Source organism: Condylura cristata, unplaced genomic scaffold (genome assembly GCF_000260355.1).
Source record: "Condylura cristata isolate star-nosed mole 26May11 unplaced genomic scaffold, ConCri1.0 scaffold00020, whole genome shotgun sequence".
NCBI lineage: Eukaryota > Metazoa > Chordata > Mammalia > Eulipotyphla > Talpidae > Condylura > Condylura cristata.
Window position 1 is genome coordinate 26,423,573 of NW_004567121.1, and position 17,735 is coordinate 26,441,307.

A 17,735-nucleotide genomic window follows, 5' to 3' on the forward strand; every position below is an offset into this window, starting at 1 on the left:
CAGACCTCTCCTGACCCGCCCGCTGCTCCCCTCAGCAGTGTACTTCGTCGATCTGCCTGTTCTGCTCCCCACTCTGTCCCTGGTGAATTCTCTCACCCTCTGCATCTCTGGTCTGTACCCCAGTTCTGTATGAATAAATAAATCTTTAAAAAAAAAAAAACACATCCTGGATTCTGCCCTCTTCATCTCAGACAAAAAAATTCTCAGGGGAGATTCACCCATGAAGAGATCATTTTCTGAGATCTTAGCACAAACCTAATGGGTCCATAATGCCTCTTATGTTGCACAGCAGGAGACCCACAGGGGATCAAAGAGAAGAGTATCAAGATAGAACACCTAAGTGGGAAGCAGACCAAGAAGAGACTGAAAAGGAACTGTCAGAGAAAAACCAGGAGAAGCTCTAACCAGAGCAGAGGTTCATACTTTTCTGATACATTATAAGACACTTTTACATCACCACCTGTGTGATATATGTACTGAGTATATATACATATATGTGTGTGGATGTATGTGTATCTATAAACTGACATAAATTTTTTGCAACTTAGTTTTATTTATCAAATGCACAAATGTGTTTATTCATTTCTATTATATTTCATATTTTAATGCAAATTGGGAATCATTAAAATTACTCCATAACATACCAAAGGGTCATAACCTACCAATACACAACATTATCTAACACAGTCTCAGGGGATTTAGTTTCCAGAAAAATGAAGATAGAGTACTCCATTCCATACTGGTCAAACCTCTTGTAATTGTCAGAAGCATGGAGACTAACTGGACCATGTCCCGAAGACGGCAACAAAGACAGCAGAAAGACACAAATAACATGACATAAGCAGAGGCTACTGTTAGCTGCAGAAAAGAAAAACAAAAAACAGGATGGCTCTCTTTGATTTGAAGCGCTGTCGCATGGAGGATTGATTAAGCTTGCTCTAGGTTGTGCCAAGCGGGAGATATAGCAAGAAAAGGGTTCGAACCAACATAAGAAAGTAACAGTGCCCAGACCCAGCAAGGAGACCTGGGATTCACTGAGTTCCCCTATGACTAGAGGACAGTGAGTTGGCAGAGAAACAAAACAGGGGTTCATACATCACATGGTGGTTGTTAGCGTTTGATGACTTCCGCTCTTGCAATTCCATAATTCTAAACTAGATTGAAACAACATTATACTATAATAAGACTTTTAAAGCCAACACCAGTTCTTCATTAACATTTTAAAAAGGAGTGAATTCTACCATGAACTACATAAAACAAACTTGAAATGGCAATAATACTTTAACAAAAACAATGTAACAAAAACTAACTTACTGTGCCTAGCAAACCAAGTCACTGGACATTGTGTTAAAATGTCCATCAATTGGCCCTCCCTGGTGGCGCAGCGGGTTAAAGCACAGCACTGAGAATCTGAAGCCACTTCCGCATGAGTTCGATTCCCGCCTGCCGCCTGCCGGGAGGAGACCACATGGCGAGCCAGACCTCTCCTGGCCCGCCCGCTGCTCCCCTCAGCAGTGTACTTCGTCAATCTGCCTGTTCTGCTCCCCACTCTGTCTCTGGTGAAGCCTCTCGCCGCCCCTGAGCCTCTGGCCTGTACCCCAGTTCTGTATGAATAAATAAATAAATCTTAAAAAAAAAAAAAAAATGTCCACCAATTTAGAAAGCAGAAGTCCATTTATAAAGCAAATAGCAAACATTGTTTGATCTTTTAAAAGTATAGGAATAGAGTTTCTGTCTAAAACTGTATTATAAATACTCTCCTAAACAAAGTAGTGATGTGCTAAGCTTTTACTGACCCAACTAACTGAAAATTTTAGTGATTTTGAGAGTTTTCATTCCTATAACTTTCTACTGTTTAAAAAGGGGGGGGGGGAGGAGTATTTCAGATTATACAAAATGTAGTTAGGAATTACTTATTGCTAATGTGTTACTGTATCTGAGACTGAATTTTTAAAAGGCCAACTCCTAAACTGTTAGATCAGAGAACCCTTCTAGAAAAGTATACTAGAAATCTGTCCATGAACCAGTGCCGAACTATTACTAATCCACAGTGAGATAGAGTAAGCATTTAGTACCTTTATAATTATTTGTAAAAAGTTTTTAAGTTTGATGGATCTAATAGAAAGTCAGATCTTGTATTTCAAATGTCTTTTTTATTTCACTTTTCTAGTAATTTATTTGTATCATATTTACAAAAGCATTCATTGGTAAGAAAGTGGAAATTTTTTTTTAATTTGAGAAACACTTGTTTAACTATACTTTAAATGCCAAAGGTCCTTGGATATGGAAATTGATGTCCCCAATCTCCCTGTTCATCCCACTAGTTATAAACTGTCAATTTATTCCTCTCCAAGTATTATTTTGATATCTTTGCTAAATTGATTACTTATATTAAGTAGTTAATATAAATATAACTACTTAAAACTTACCACAAGATTAGCTGATTATCCTGAGTCTAAGACACTAATTCAACTGCACCTACATGTAGCCCCAACACTGGCTTCGTTCCTTCTAAGAACACAGTAACTAATGTGATGATCTGGTGTGGAGGGGTCAGCCAGTACTGCCTGGCACCTGACTCCATGGCAACCGGTTCCTATTTTTTAGAAAATCTGAAGGTGACATAGCTGGGTTTAATTCCAGCCCGCTACACCTAATGCAGCGGCCTGCCACATCCTGAACTCACAATTTTCAGACCTGTACTCCACAGTTCTGTCAATCTATGGGAACTCTCAGTTCTCCATCTGAAGTGTTTACGTGCCTAGAATCCTCTTCTGACTTGCACATTCTTTTATTTCTGATATAACTATAGAGAAAGGTAGAATAAACATATTTATTAAAACCTACCAATAACATTTCCTAAGGATATTTTTGTAACACAAGAATATGATGAGTACTATCCTTAGGATAAATAACTAAATACACAGTGCTATGCTACAGGAAATTATTCCACAATATCAATAATTACATATTTTTAGTTAAGAATTGCATTGTCATTCAAGCTTCCAACACTTCAGTAACCTGAATGGAAATTCAAAAACAACAACAAAAAAAAGAAGTGAAAAAGAATTTAAGTCAAAGAATCAATCAGTGACAGGCTTGATAAAATAACTACATGTATTTAACTTGTGCCCCATTTCCAACTATGAAATTGTATCCCCTCCCATCATCTTTATTGGTAGACATGTACAAACTCTTGTCAAATTACCTACAAATGAGATCTAGCCCATTTGCAAACATTGCTATTTTAGACAGCTTTATCTAAATAACTTCCAATACTGAGCTATTCCTCATATTTAAGTTTTGCAATCACCTAGCAACTTTCTATCTGAATTCTAACCAGCAGCTGGTCTGTTTCTTTTTAAGTGCTCATATCTAAAGATGTTTAACAAATTCAGATGACTGGGACACCCATTCTAAGTTTACTATATTAATAAGTAGCTCCTATCTTTTCCTAGTCAGTGCTTTTGTAAAAAAAAAAAAAAAAACTGGGGTCCAGTTCACTGTCCCTCACTGATCTACTGATGTCCCCAATCTCCCTGTTCTCCACTACAGCAACAAACACTATTAATTTATTCCTTTTCAACTGTTCTTTTGATAACTATGCTAAGTTGACAGTAAAGTCCTCAAGTAGTCAAAAAAATTTAAAGGGAATATTATGAAAAACATTCATTCCTTCAGACTGAGAGAAATCTGAAGAAGAGAACAAAGAGTAAAAAGATGTTTACTATTCACAAATGTTAAATTTATTTACTGCTCGTGTCTTTACAGAAATACATATACTGAATAGACATTGCCTATTTAAAGCTCTAAATCCAGTGTCTACTGTCTACTTAAAGTAAAATCAAATTTATGTCCATTCCACAAATGTTATTGGAAGTTCTATTATGTCTACAATACAAACTGTAACTCACGAGGAATCCTGGTGATAATAAACCTACACTGGGAAGAGCACAAATAACAAAGCTGCTCTCCTCTGAATTTCATTCTCCTCTAGTCCATTTCTTCTGTTTCCTATCACAATGTCCCTCTCTTCCCCTGCTACTGATACAAAGTTCCCTTTTGCTGTCTTATGGGGGACGATAAGGAAGGGGGTGCTCCTGCAGCAGAAACTGGGATAAGCCATAGTCATTTTTTATTTTAATTATAAGAGAAAAAATGTTACAATGTAAAAAATTCTAATAATAAAAAACTCCCCCCTCACTCTTCATAGTACTCCTTTCTCTGCACTAACCACTACACTCCACCTATTAGGTTTAACAAGTGCTGTCAGCTTTCAGATCTCAGTACATTCAGATCTACATATAAGTACCCGTATGGAGAGTCTGTTACACAAATATACTCTGTAATACCTGTTATCCTGTGGATTAACTTTCCCAACTTGCCATTCAGTCCTGATGGACACTGCTAAGAAGGGAGTGGCAACAACTGACCAGTCTCTTGTTTCCCTGATACTCTCTCAGGAGGCTTTTTTAACCCTAGGAACCAATCAGCATACAGACTTGAATTTGGAATCATGAAATCCACTTTCAAATCCCCACCTTTATACTCAGCCTACTTCTACTCCGAATAAAGGATACAGCTATGATGCCAGATGAGGTCCCTGACTTCTACTAGGAAACAACAAATACATATATCAAAGCTTCAAGCTGGTAAAAGAACAGATCCTGGAATGAAGAATAACAGAGAGACCTGCTGTAGTTAGAATGATCAAGGCAACCCATAATAAGTCACCTAGTTTTCTTGAGTCTGTTACCTCACCTGCCTAGGGATTATTATAAGGATTAAATGTGATGCAACCTATCAAAGTACTTACATTACAATGAGAGAATAATTAATGATAACATTGTTACATTACATTATTACATTACAGACTGCTTCTGAAAATAGAGATATCTAAGTAACCAGTGTCAGCACAGTCTATCATTAATATGGCAATAGCAATGGATAATATTTTATGGGTCACTCATTTCACTTACATAAATTCACTTAAATTCATAGGCAAAAAGTAAAATGGTGGTTGCCAGGGGGTAGAGGAAGAGAAGATGAAGTTACTGTTTCATGTATTGGAGTTTCTCTTTACTAAGACTAAAAAAGCTCTGGATCTGGAAGGTGGTGACAGTTGCACAACAAAGTGAATGTCCCTAATGCCATGACAGACTTAAAAACAACTGAAATGATAAACTTGTTATATTTATTTTACCACACTAAAAAAAAAAGTATGTGCCAAGCTCTAAACTGAACTTTCATACTGATAATTTACTGTGCCACAAAAATTTTTAAATAACTCTTTTTAAATGAAAATATATTAAGAACCTTACTAGAAACAGAATTTAGTTCTTATAGAAAAATATCTTAACAGCCTAACAGATGAATTGTTCTGAGGGCATTTCACCTACTGAAACATCAAAATAGTCTCCTAAATTTCCACGATTCAAGATCTCTTATCAATAAGTTGACAAAAACAAAGATTGAGATGAAAACTTTTTTCAGAAAACAAAAAGGATACATTTTTCATAAAGTCAGAAGAAGCAAGGTCAATGGGAAAAACAGCTTTCATAATATGCCATTAGGGAGATAACGAAATAACTCAGGAAATGTGGCCCTGGAGAGAGACCACAAAATTATTTTTCAAGAACACGACACCGAAAACCAAGATTATTCAAGCAACATGGAAGCTAAACAGGAGGCTACTCCCCATGGCAGGAGTCCTTTACCACTCAAGGACTGCACATGGATAAGGCATTTGCAGCCGGAAAACAAGTGCACCTGCCTACAGGTGGGGAGAGGGCGGTGAACTAGGGAAAGGAGGCCATGGAATATGAAGGACAGATTTGGGCTTTCAGCATGGGATTTATATAGTATGTATACATGTTGGTTCACAGCAATGCACACCTGAAATGTGACGCTATAAAAAATGTGAAAATAAGAAAAGGGGAAGGAAGAGCACCAGGGACTATAGTGATGGTTCAAGGGTGATGTGGTCATGGGAGACTTAAAGAGACTACATCTGACTGGAGAAGTCAAGTAATATGATACGAGGATGGAAGAAAAAAGAAAAGTTTAATTTAAAAAATTAAGTTAAAACTTATGCAACTAATCTAATCATGGGGAAAATACTGCACACAAATACAGAGATGTGTTTTAAAAAGTCCTTGACTAGTTCTCTTCAAAGTCATCAAAGGTTATGAAAAATTAGCAAAGACTGGGAAACTGATACAGAACAAAAGATACTGAGGAAATACAGAGATTAAAACATTCTACACTGTACTGGTTCCTTATAGAGGAAAAAATACTTAAATTCAATTAAGAACACATTTTAAGAGTTTAAATACCAAAACATGTAGTAAGTCTCACTTAGCTTATAATCTTCAAATGATTTGCAAATATCACAAATAAAGTAGAGTATTTTCTTTTTTGCTCCCTTGAGCAATGCAAAATACAGTTAGCAAAAGCATTAATGAATCTTCTATTCCTTTCCCTTACACATTCCTTTACACTGCCTACTTTCTTGCCCTTCTCCCCGTACACCATCCTGAAGTCACACTGAAATGAAATCACCACAGGACATGAAAAGCCCAAGATTCACACCCCCTTAAAACTACCAGCCTACATTTATTCTAACATGAACCACACCAGACTTTGTGGGAAGACAGTGGACTTCTAACCAAAATTCCCAAGGTGGGTGATTTCCAAGTTCACTGGGTCAAGGCCAACCAGTGTACTTTGACTCTATTACCCAAAATCTGAGTACAAAGTATAAACTGTCAGTGCTTTGAAATGTCAGAAGACCCATGAATTGTTTAATAATATTATTTATATTGCCGTGTGACACTATGGTAATCAGAAGACGGCTAGCCAGGCAGCAACCACCCAGGTTAAAGATTAAGTGAAAAAAAGAGCATGGGCTGGCCATGCGCAACAGGGCATCTGTGTTTCCTGTGGTCCAAAACATCCAAAGAGTAATTCCTGGGTCCCAGAACACGCCCCAAAATATCAACACCACATTGCGCGGTGGCATCTCAGGGATCCCAGTTGGAAGTGCCTATCACTTACAATCTAAGCCTCTATACGTGACGGGTCGGGTGTAAATGCCAACTACAGTCTTTTTCAGACCTTCAGGGGTTCCAACACTGAAGCTCCTCTTCTCGCTTGCTTAGGTCACTGCTGGAAAGCATGCCCCAACAAAGCATGAAGGTAAAATAAGAAAGGAAGATACAAGAGTCAACACAGGGAAGAAGAAAGGTGAAGACCAGCAAGGACAGCAGCTTGGCACACCTAGAGAATGATCAATCCAGAATGAAGCAGTTCCTCCCTCAACCTGCCCCATCTCAGCAGGTGGCATGACCGTTTACCCCACTCTCTCAACTTAGGAGAAAGGCATTCTTTTTGTTTGTTCTTTTTGTAGCTGAGATAAGTTACGACACTCTACAGGCCCCAAGATTACATTCTCTCACCATGCCTGCCAAGTGGCCAGTCACCAACCACCCATTAATCAGCCCTCTACCTGCCACTAGTCCTCCCACTTATGGTTGCCCTCAGGTAACCATCATTCTTTTGTCAGAATATACAGGTCTGCCATTAGGCTTGTTCTCTTTATGTTCCATGTTTTCATAAATGGCTAGAGATCATTTTTTTTATGGCAGGACAGTATTCTACGGTGCATACATTCATCCCTCAATTGTTAGCCACTTAGGTAATTTCCGTATCTTAGCCACTATGATAGTGCTGCAATGAACACAGGGGTGCAAATGTCTTTTCCAGTTAGTGTTTTTATATCATTTGGATAAATACCCAGCATCACATGAATCATATGGTAGATCTATTTTTATTTTCTAAAATACCATTTTCCATTGAAACTGCACCAACTTATATTCCCATCAAAAGTGGACTCGGTTTCCTTTTTCTCCACATTGTTACCAACATTAATTATTTCTTGGCTTTCTGATAATACCGATTCTAACCAGCGTGAGGTGAAATCTCATTGTGGTTTTGACTTGCATTAGGAGGAAAGCATTCGTGGCTCTCGCTCAAACCCCAAATTCAACATCCTCAGGATTTGAGCTTCTGAAGAGCTTACTAGTGACTTCTTTCCATTTCCACTGCCACTACCACTTTCTAAGACTCCATCACTCTCACCTGCTCCACTGTAACAGACCAGCTAACTAGTCTACCTTACCCTTCACAACCCCTTTTTCATATCACTGTGATTTTATTTCCGTATAAACAAATCTGTGACACTCCACTTAAAATCCTTGTAAGGTTTCTCATTCTACCCAGAAAAAGACCCAAATTTGTAAATACAACCCAATGGGCTGTGTTATCTTAACAACTGGCCCCTACCTATCTTTAGTCTCATCTCATTTCCCTCCTCACACTCTTTCTGCATTCCAACCACAGTGGCCTTGCAGATCCCTGAAGATGTGAAACTTTCTTCTGCCCTTGCACATGGTGTTCCCTTTTCACATCACACTGAATTATTCTCATCTCTCATGAACTTAAATGTCATTTCCTGAGAGCGTTCCGAACCATCAATTCTCAATTTGTCCTTGCCAAGACAGTTTCCCTTCCTTTGCTTTTCTCTATGATTTAAAAAGAGGGGGGTTGGTAACTGAATTATGCTATGTCCCAACAGAACAGTATGCAACTATTTAAATGAGGCTATAAATAAGTATTCAGAATATATAGTTAAGGAAGGCAATTTTTAAGAATTAGAACAAGATGAATGAAGAAAGTTTTTAATATTAAGATAGTGTGGACTTGACACAAGGACTATGCAAATAGCTGACTAGCACAGAAAGCCTAGAAACAGACCCATGTGTGATATAAGCTTAACATTATGGCATAACAGCATCGCAGACCTATCACAAAGAATGGACTTTCAATAAATAATGCTGGAGCAATCACCCATCTGAGAAAGAAAATTATACCCCTTTCTTACAACGTATTTATAGAAAAAATAAATTTCTATTTAAATAATAAAGGCAAATGAGGAAGATAAACACCTTTCGTATAGGACTTAATTTCTTATAGCACTCCTTTCTGTCTCTTTTACACACACATGTAAAGCTAAAAAGGGAAATATTTATGAATATGATATCATTAAAATTAAAAAGTCCAGATTATCATTAGCACTAAAAAATAATATAAGCTACAGGCTGAATGTAAATATAGATAACTGCCAAAATATTTGTACCCAAAACACAAAAAGAAAAGTTTTCAAATCTATACAAAATACAAACCATCCACGTACAGGCAGCAAAGGATACTACCAAAAGAAGAAATGTGAATTGCCCAAAGACTGTAAAAAGATTCTTCATCACATCAGTAATAGGGAAATACAAATTAAAATTGGAATGCAACACCACTTCATATTCAACAGCTTGGCAAGAATTTCATCTAACAATAAAAAGTACTATTGATGCTACAGGCTAATGAATAACTTATTCATTTCTGGAAATAATCTAATAAATAGAAGATGAATATACCCTAACAGTCATCATTTCTATTCCTATGTAGCTGTTTCAATCATCACACACATACTTTACACTGTGATGGAGTACACATACACTTCGTTACTTAACTGAAATAAAAATTCACAAAATAGTACTTATTCTTACTATGTGTGACACATTCTGATAGTTTCCATTCTATTCTCATTCATTTTAAATGTTAGGGTGACTCACTCAATTGCTTTTACAACCACTCATGGATAAACACACCCCTTTCAAAAAAACCTCTGCCCAGAAAAAATTCTCATATATCTTCTTATGCAAAGGTAGGAGAATGTTCATGTGGCACCTCTGAAAAAATAATTTAAAGTACAACAAAACTCAATCCGTAGGTATATGATAAAAAGTTTGGGGCCTATTTACACAATGGAATATGATAAAGCAGTGCAAATGAAAGAACTAAAATGGTATCAATAGATAAATCTCATAAAATGAAAGCTAAGCAGAACAAGCTGTAGAAGAATACATGTGCCACATCATTTACATAAGTTGTTATAGCGTGCAAAATAATATTATATATTGTTTAGAGACAGATTTATGATTATGAATATATCAAGTAAAAGATATGAAAAGCAGAAAGGGAAAAGATTAAAGAAGTATAAAGAAAAGAAAGTAAAATAGAAAATCCAAGTAAAAAAAGCTCCCATCTTCAAAAGGGCAGCCATGCCCTTCCTGGCACAAGGCTGGTAAACCAACGCTCAGCCTCGAGAGACGGGGAGACTAACGTAGTCAAACAGCGATCAGTCTTCAAAACTTATAGCACTCATCTTTAAAACGGTTCTATTTAGTAATCAGGACATGATTATCTATTTTTAACTAAGTAATGAAATTCAGAACATGGACCAAAAAATGCAACAGGTAGTTGTAGGCGGATGAGATGTCACAGCAGATGCCCCAAACACCACCGTGTGCCAGGAAGGTTGAGTCACTGTGATATGCTCAAAAAATATTAAGTTCAGCTGCCACAGGTTGCAGAGACCCCTCTCTGCTTTCCTCTGTGTTACATTTGCTAGGCATCATTCCAGAATGCTGAATAGACATCATCAAGATTTTAAAAAATCACTGAAAATGACAAAATATGGCATCTTACAAATAGCACATGCTTGTGATCAAATTAACACAGGGCAAAAAGCTAAGAAACATTTAATGAGCTCATAGAATGATTCCTTAAAATTAGTAACTTGGACCCTCCATATCTCAATATATATTCCACCTGAAAGAGTAAAACAACTACTGCTAATACACTTCACTGTGACTTAAAATATATTTATCTGTCAGAGAACGTCATATAAAAAGTTATATGTAACAGAACTCAAGCAATAAGCTACCAGAATAACAAACATGCTCCCAAGTCACAAGTCCAAACCATTTAACCCTAAACCAAGCAACTTCCCTAGAAAAAAATCTTATCCATTCATTCATTCAACCCCTGTTTACTATACTACACATGAAAAAAAGTACCATAGTAGGCCTTAAGAGACATAAGAGTTAATCCAAGATGAACCCTATCCTTAACATACTGACAGGCTAGCAATCAGTTTAGAAAAACAACTTGTCTTAGATTTGGTAGAAAGTAGGGACCATAAGAGAAATAAGATGACCTGTTATTTTTTTTAAAGCTTATTTTGAATAGATTTCAGCTGATCTAGTCCCCCTGTGATCCAGATCTAGACGGACACTCAATCCTCTTCTCCTCAAGGGCAAATCACCATATATAATAGCAAAACTGGCTCTTGTGAGCTCTAAAACTCAAGTCTCTTCATTTTATGCCTTCCATGTGCTGTGTGTTCTACACAGTATGCCCCTTTGAGTTAATGTAGCTCCCAGTTCTTGTAGCTGTGAGTACTGTTGATCCAAAAAAAGGGAAATGCAAAAGATGACACACCAGAAAGAAGCCATTCTTTTCCGTTACCCTGCCTCTGTTTTGCTGTCTAAACTGAGGAATCCACACTTGCATTGATGGAAGGATTGGAGAAGGAATTATTAACGAGTTTCTAAGCAACTTTCATGAATCTTTTAGACATGTACTATATAAAAAGGTACCAACAGTGCTCTAGATTAATACGGTTTTGACATCATTTTATGTGTAGCAATTCTGTTAATGTAGGTGGAGGTATTTTTATTCCTTTTATATGTCGAAAGAAAATACATCCCATAAGTAGTAAATGTTACGAAATGCCATTTCAAATATTTTTTCACAGAGCAAGAACAGACAGAACCAGGTCCAGTGAATTCATTTCAAATTTATCATCAGACCCACTATTTGCACTTAAACAATCAACTGAGCATGCAGGAATCTGAGAGCACCAAAGAGGGAGTCTGCAGTGATTCTGATGAGCCCACTGCTCTCCCGATGATACTAATAAAAGGGGTAATAAGACTTTCACGTTTAAGTCATCTCACATAAACCAGTTCCCATCGTGTCTTCAAAACTTCTGAAAGAATGTCTGTGACACACTAAAGAAGAAAGACTCACTCTGTGTCCTATCCATTCCAGCCAGTAAACATCCCTGGCTCGTATGTCTGTTTTCTTATTAATGACGACTGTCCTAAGATAAAATTTACATACCCTTGGACCCTCCCTGGTGGCACAGTGGATTAAAGCACAGCACTAAGAAGCTAAAGCCACTTCAGCATGAGTTTGATCCCCGCCCCAGAGATGACCCACATGGCATGGCAGATCTCTCCTGCCCGGCCTACTGCTCCCCTCAGCAGTGTACTTCGACGATCTTCCTGTTCTACTCCACACTGTGTCTCAGGTGAAGCCTCTCACTGCCCCTGCACCTCTGGCCTGTACCCCAGCTCTTATGCATAAATAAATCTTTTTTAAAAATTTACATATCATAATAGTCATTCTTGCAAGTATACAAGTCAGTATATTTACAGAGTTGAATAGCTATTACTACTAATTTTAGAACATTTTCTTCACCCCAAAAAGAAACTCAATACCCACTGACTAAACTGAAGAATACGTAGACTCTTTAATAAAGCATTCTCCTATTTCAATGAAATATCCAATAAAACTAATTTTTATCTTACTGCTAAAGAAAATATGCCCAAGTCTTCAAATTAGTCAAAAAAAAAAGCAAGATTTATAGAGGAGAAAGGCAAAAGGGCCTTAAAAGGAAAGCTAAAAAGGAATCAATAATGCAATATCTCTAGTAAGAAAGTGCTTTCTAGTTGAAAATAGTGGTGACCTGTCAAAAGGCTACAAATTAACTTGACCAAGCTCCCTATAACAAAAGCTAGAACAGCTGAACAACAAAATAAGCGAAATAGTATTTGGATTATGACCCATATAATAAAATACCTAGAAGCTCATACGAACAGAAATAAATAATTCAGGGAGAAGGAGCCCCTTACAGTAGAATTCAAATTAATAAATGTGGGAAGAATCAGAAAAATAGAAAATCACTCTTAAACAAGCACCATAGCATTAGCAGTCGTGTGGTTAAGAACCATGACTGAATACAAATCTGATGATGAGAAACAGATCATCTGCACAGACTCTCACAGCATCATCCACAAGATACTAACTTTTTGTAATTTCTAGATTTTTTGCATTTTTTGTAACTGCAATGGGAAGGTCAGCTCACTGTATAGGGGGAAGCTTGGTAGACACAATTTTAACCAAGTGGTCAAAGTTAATGCACCAGTACAAGATACATGACATCATATATACTCCTTGATCTCTTGATCTGATGTACTGAGAAAGGTGTAACACCTACTCAGGAGCATTATTGGGGAGGAGGGGGGGAGAAGTTCAGCCCTCTAATTTGAACAGGAAAACATTAGATAATCCCATAATTAAGCAACATTTTACAAAATAACTAACTAGTACTATATCTGAAGTGTCAAAATCACAAAAGATAAAGACAGAAACGTTCACAGGTTGAAAAGACTAAGACATCATGACAATTCAATTCAATTAGTATTTTACATTGGATTCGGGACCAAAAAAGACATTAGAACGAAAACTGGTAAATTCAATTAAGACTTACAGAGTAACTAACAGTATTACTGCAACTTTAATAGCTGTAGCAGTCTTCTATTCTGTAAGTCTAAATATATTTCAAAATAAAAAGCTGCATTTTTAACATAACATTTCTATGTATGATATCTTACCACTTTAACCCCACTGTGAAAAATGATTCATTTGGCTAACTGGTATAATTCTCCTGTTTGGTTTTATTATCAAATGATATCAGATTTCAAATCTGAAATTTTCAGAATTTCAAAACCTACCTCTCATAGACTGGATAGCATAGGACATAACAAGAAAACAAATATGAATGAAAAACACTTGGTAAAACCAAAATGGCACACCGTTGATGAAGAGCTATGTCCCCCAAAAGACGCAAACATTCTCATCATAAAGCAATGGCCTAGAAAAGAACTGAAACAAAATGTCAAGAACTGAGCAAAACTGGCTGAATCAGCGTGTGAGAACTCCTGACTTGATTCCTATGATTTTCAATTTTTACCAGTCTAGGGGAGAAGGTTTATTATCAGGCTCGGATTGGATTGTTCTGGTGCATTTGTTGAATCAGTTCTGGTACATACCCAGATTTCAAGTCAGTTATCCTCAAACAGTTTGTAGCATCCAGTCCCACTTTTCCATTGCGAACCACACTAGATATGAATGGGGAGAGCATTGGAGAAATTCGGTTCAAGGCCACTTCTGGCGACATTTTTACTTGACTTGCAAATCACCACTGAAAACAGAAAGAAAAATTGGTGATCAGAATATGCAAGAAATGAGCTATACAAGCCTCCTGAAAAATGGCACAGAACACAGAATATGCCCTGGTGTGAATAAATGCCTCATTTCCTGTCTTTAAAAGTAGCAGTGTCCTCTATCCTCCAGAGGAAACCATCTCCAGCTGAGCACCTACTCAGGAGACTGACTAAACCACTGACAGCTCTTCCGAGAACAGAGGCAGGCTTGGAATGGAACTCCCTCCTTCACCAAGGGGTTTCTTCACTGCCACACACTACTCTGAGCTATCCCATTCTAGCTCTAAAAGGCAGGTTCTTCTTCAGTTGTGGCTTTATAAAGCCTTCACTGACAGTCCTCTCCCCCAGCACACAAAATACATACACCAGGAATCCCTCCCTCTGTGTACACAGCAGTAAGATCAATAATAGATTGATAACACCTATCTATAGCCGAGAAGGAGCCTAACCCACTTGCAACTGTTATTGCTGATAGACCGCTCTTAATAGTTGTTCCTCCACAGGTTATTAAAAATATCTGCTTAGTCTCCCCAACTAGGTCCTAAACTCCTAGAGTTTAAAGAAAGTATGTGGCACTCATTCAACAGCCATTAACATGTTTTAATAAATAAGTGAAGAAGGAGGCAAAAGCTAAAGAAAGGTTTAAGTATAGAGAGAATATCCCTTTAAAAATTTGGTGCAGCACGGGTGACTTGGTGATGGGAAACCTGTGGGGATTACAATTGAGATGGGAAAAAAAATGTACAAATGATGTAAAAATAAACTGTTATAAATAAAATTTAAAAAATTGGTACAGGATTGTTTATCTGAGGAATACATGAAGCAAAAATCTACTCAACAGTTAAATCATGGGAGTGCATATCTATTCCATCCACATATTAAGCAACACAACTAACCCGAATCTAAGTGTCTTTAATTTTAAGGCACTAAGAACTTCTTACCCTTGAAAATATAAAAGTAAAACTAATAAATCATATCTAAATTACTTACAAGCCCATGGGGCTCTGAGGAGTTGTACATGAATTCCTCTTAAAAGATTTCTAAATGAAAGCCTCTCCCTTCAAAGGTGAATAAGTCAAATTAAACAATCATTTTCTTCCTCAATCTGAAAGGATAATCCCACATCAAAAGCAAATTAATTTCCTGCAAGTTAACAATTACCAGTAAAAGATGTTCTGATTCTAGCTTTCATATATTATGCCATGTGGGACTAACAGGTCCCTGCTAAAATAAATGTGGAAAACTCGCACCTGTTGTAACACTTCAGGTAACAAAGGCAAGTACTGGAGCAATCTTTCAAAAAAGAACAGCACCGTGACACCATCTAGCATGACACCATGACACCCAGAAGCACCTCTGAGGCAGGATAGCTGTTGTACTTGTTATTTTTTACCCAAATCATCCTTTCTGCAAATATGAAACAAGCTTCTCCTGTGACTACCTAACAGATGACCCCCTCCAGCACTGCGATGTCATCACAATGTAAGAGCAAACGTCTAGTTGAGCATATCATCAATCATAAAAATTATATACATTTTATCACACCTTATCACTTATAACAGGTTTCCACAAGCCAGGACAGTAACCTAGGCATCACAATTCACACTTCACAGATGACATGGAAAACATTTATAATTTGCCTTTGAATGTATTCTAACCCTTATCATCATTTTGAAGCCGACTTTTTTCTATTCCGCAACATTTCCACCTTTATTTCTATCCACTGATGTCACAGTTCTCAAAAGGATGTTTATCTAGTTTATAAGCAAAACACAGAAATACTCATCTTGGAAAAACACAAAAGGACCTACATGACAAGATATTTTCCCATGTTTTTTTCCTATCATACTTATTATTTTGCCTCTCATTTCTATGAAAAGAGGAAATTGAAGCAACACAATCTGAACACCCACTCAGTATCAGGCACTATATGACCCACCTCTACACAGCATTTCATTTACTTCCCTCCAACAACCCTATTCTCAGCATTATTGTTCCCACTTCACCAGTAACCCTGAAGCTCAGCAAGACTGCTTAAGTGGGTCACAAACCTAGCAAACAGAAAGATCAGAATCAAATCCAGATTTCCCTCAAAGTCCACGATGGCATCCTCCTCTCAAACATTTATAATTTCAATCACCAAAGAAAAAAGGAATTCAAGTAAAATTAATTTTTTGTAAAGTGTACATCTTATAAAACTTGAACAGACAAAAAATCATTAATTTAATCTAATGGCTGTTTCAAAACTAGAAACAACTGGACCACTGCTAATCTACTGGTGAAGCTGGCCCCACGGATTCCCTTATCAAATGCTGAAAGAACATTTCAGAAGCCAGAAGCCAAGCTATACTTAAAAGGACAACCCATTCCAATTCAGCAACTGTCATGACCTTAGAATGACATCTGAAGCAATGAATTTGTCTTTGTTTCCATAATACTATTTTTTGACAGTTCAAGATTCATGCAGCGTTAAAATCTGTTTCAACAGTGAAGTGTTGTGACTTCCCCTGGGGGGAGGGGGGTGGCAGGGTAAAGAACTAACTCCAAAGTCAGACATCACCAAGTAGTCACAGATGACTGTCCTCTGGTGCGGTCCCTTTGAGTTGGGCACACAGATGGAGGAATCAGCCCCTCTCTCCCAGTAGAAGCTTTTACACATCCCAGCACTATACTAGATTGCAGATATGCAAAATTTTAAGGTAGCCGGCCTGCCCTGAATGCTAGCAGTGCAATTCTAATTTCCTGGTTTTGACTTATTACAGAAAGAAAACGTAGAAATACAATTTTAACAGAGGTCTGCTGGCCCAAAACAGGGTCACATAAGGTTCTCTGATGCGTGACCTGGGGAATAAAAAGACGTCTACAGCATCGTCCAGCTTCTTGCAATTAAGATGGGATGACAAACACGGAAACAAGTGCCCTGCTTACGTCATGGAACGGAAAGGGGTGGCGTCCGGCTGCGTCACGTCCACGTCATACAGCGCACGAGGGAAGTTACACAGGGGAAGCAATTTCTCCAAGGGGCAACAGTCAATAAAAACAAGTCGGCTCAGGCCGAAAAATGACCACCCCGCTCTTGGGGACACTCGCCCTTCTCCCAAATTGTAGGGGCCTCCCTCCCGATCAAGCGGGAAGGAAGGCGTCTGAGCCCACGCAGGAACCAGGAGGCGGGTGCGATCTGGAGAAAGAGCAGCCTCTCGCCACGAGGGCTTGTTTTGAGGAGACCAGCGTGATGGGAATGAACAGGGCACCTGGGACAGGGGCCTTTTCTACAGGAAGTGGGGGGCGAGCCCCGTGGGCATATTTAAAACACAGTCCTTAGCGCCACCTGTGCGACTCGGGATCCAACCTCCCCGCACCAGCCCCAGTCCAGGTACCTGGAACTTAGTCGGATCGGTAACCGGCGACTACGTGGGGTACAGGTTACCCGAGCGCGCCCCCGACCGACGCACCGACTGCGCGCGCACCGCGGGCCGGATGCGTGCG

General features: G+C 38.1%; 1 protein-coding gene across 1 annotated transcript in view; it reads right to left on the minus strand.

The window, feature by feature from the left end:
• The window catches only part of BRE (brain and reproductive organ-expressed (TNFRSF1A modulator)), a 341,266-nt gene extending 323,531 nt beyond the window's left edge, over positions 1-17,735 (minus strand). Inside the window, exons 1-2 of the mRNA XM_004686335.2 lie at positions 17,627-17,735; positions 14,076-14,227 (exon numbers count right to left, since the gene is read on the minus strand). Coding sequence (XP_004686392.1) covers positions 14,076-14,203 — 128 coding nt within the window. The 5' untranslated portion in view covers positions 14,204-14,227; positions 17,627-17,735. The remainder of the gene's footprint in view (positions 1-14,075; positions 14,228-17,626) is intronic.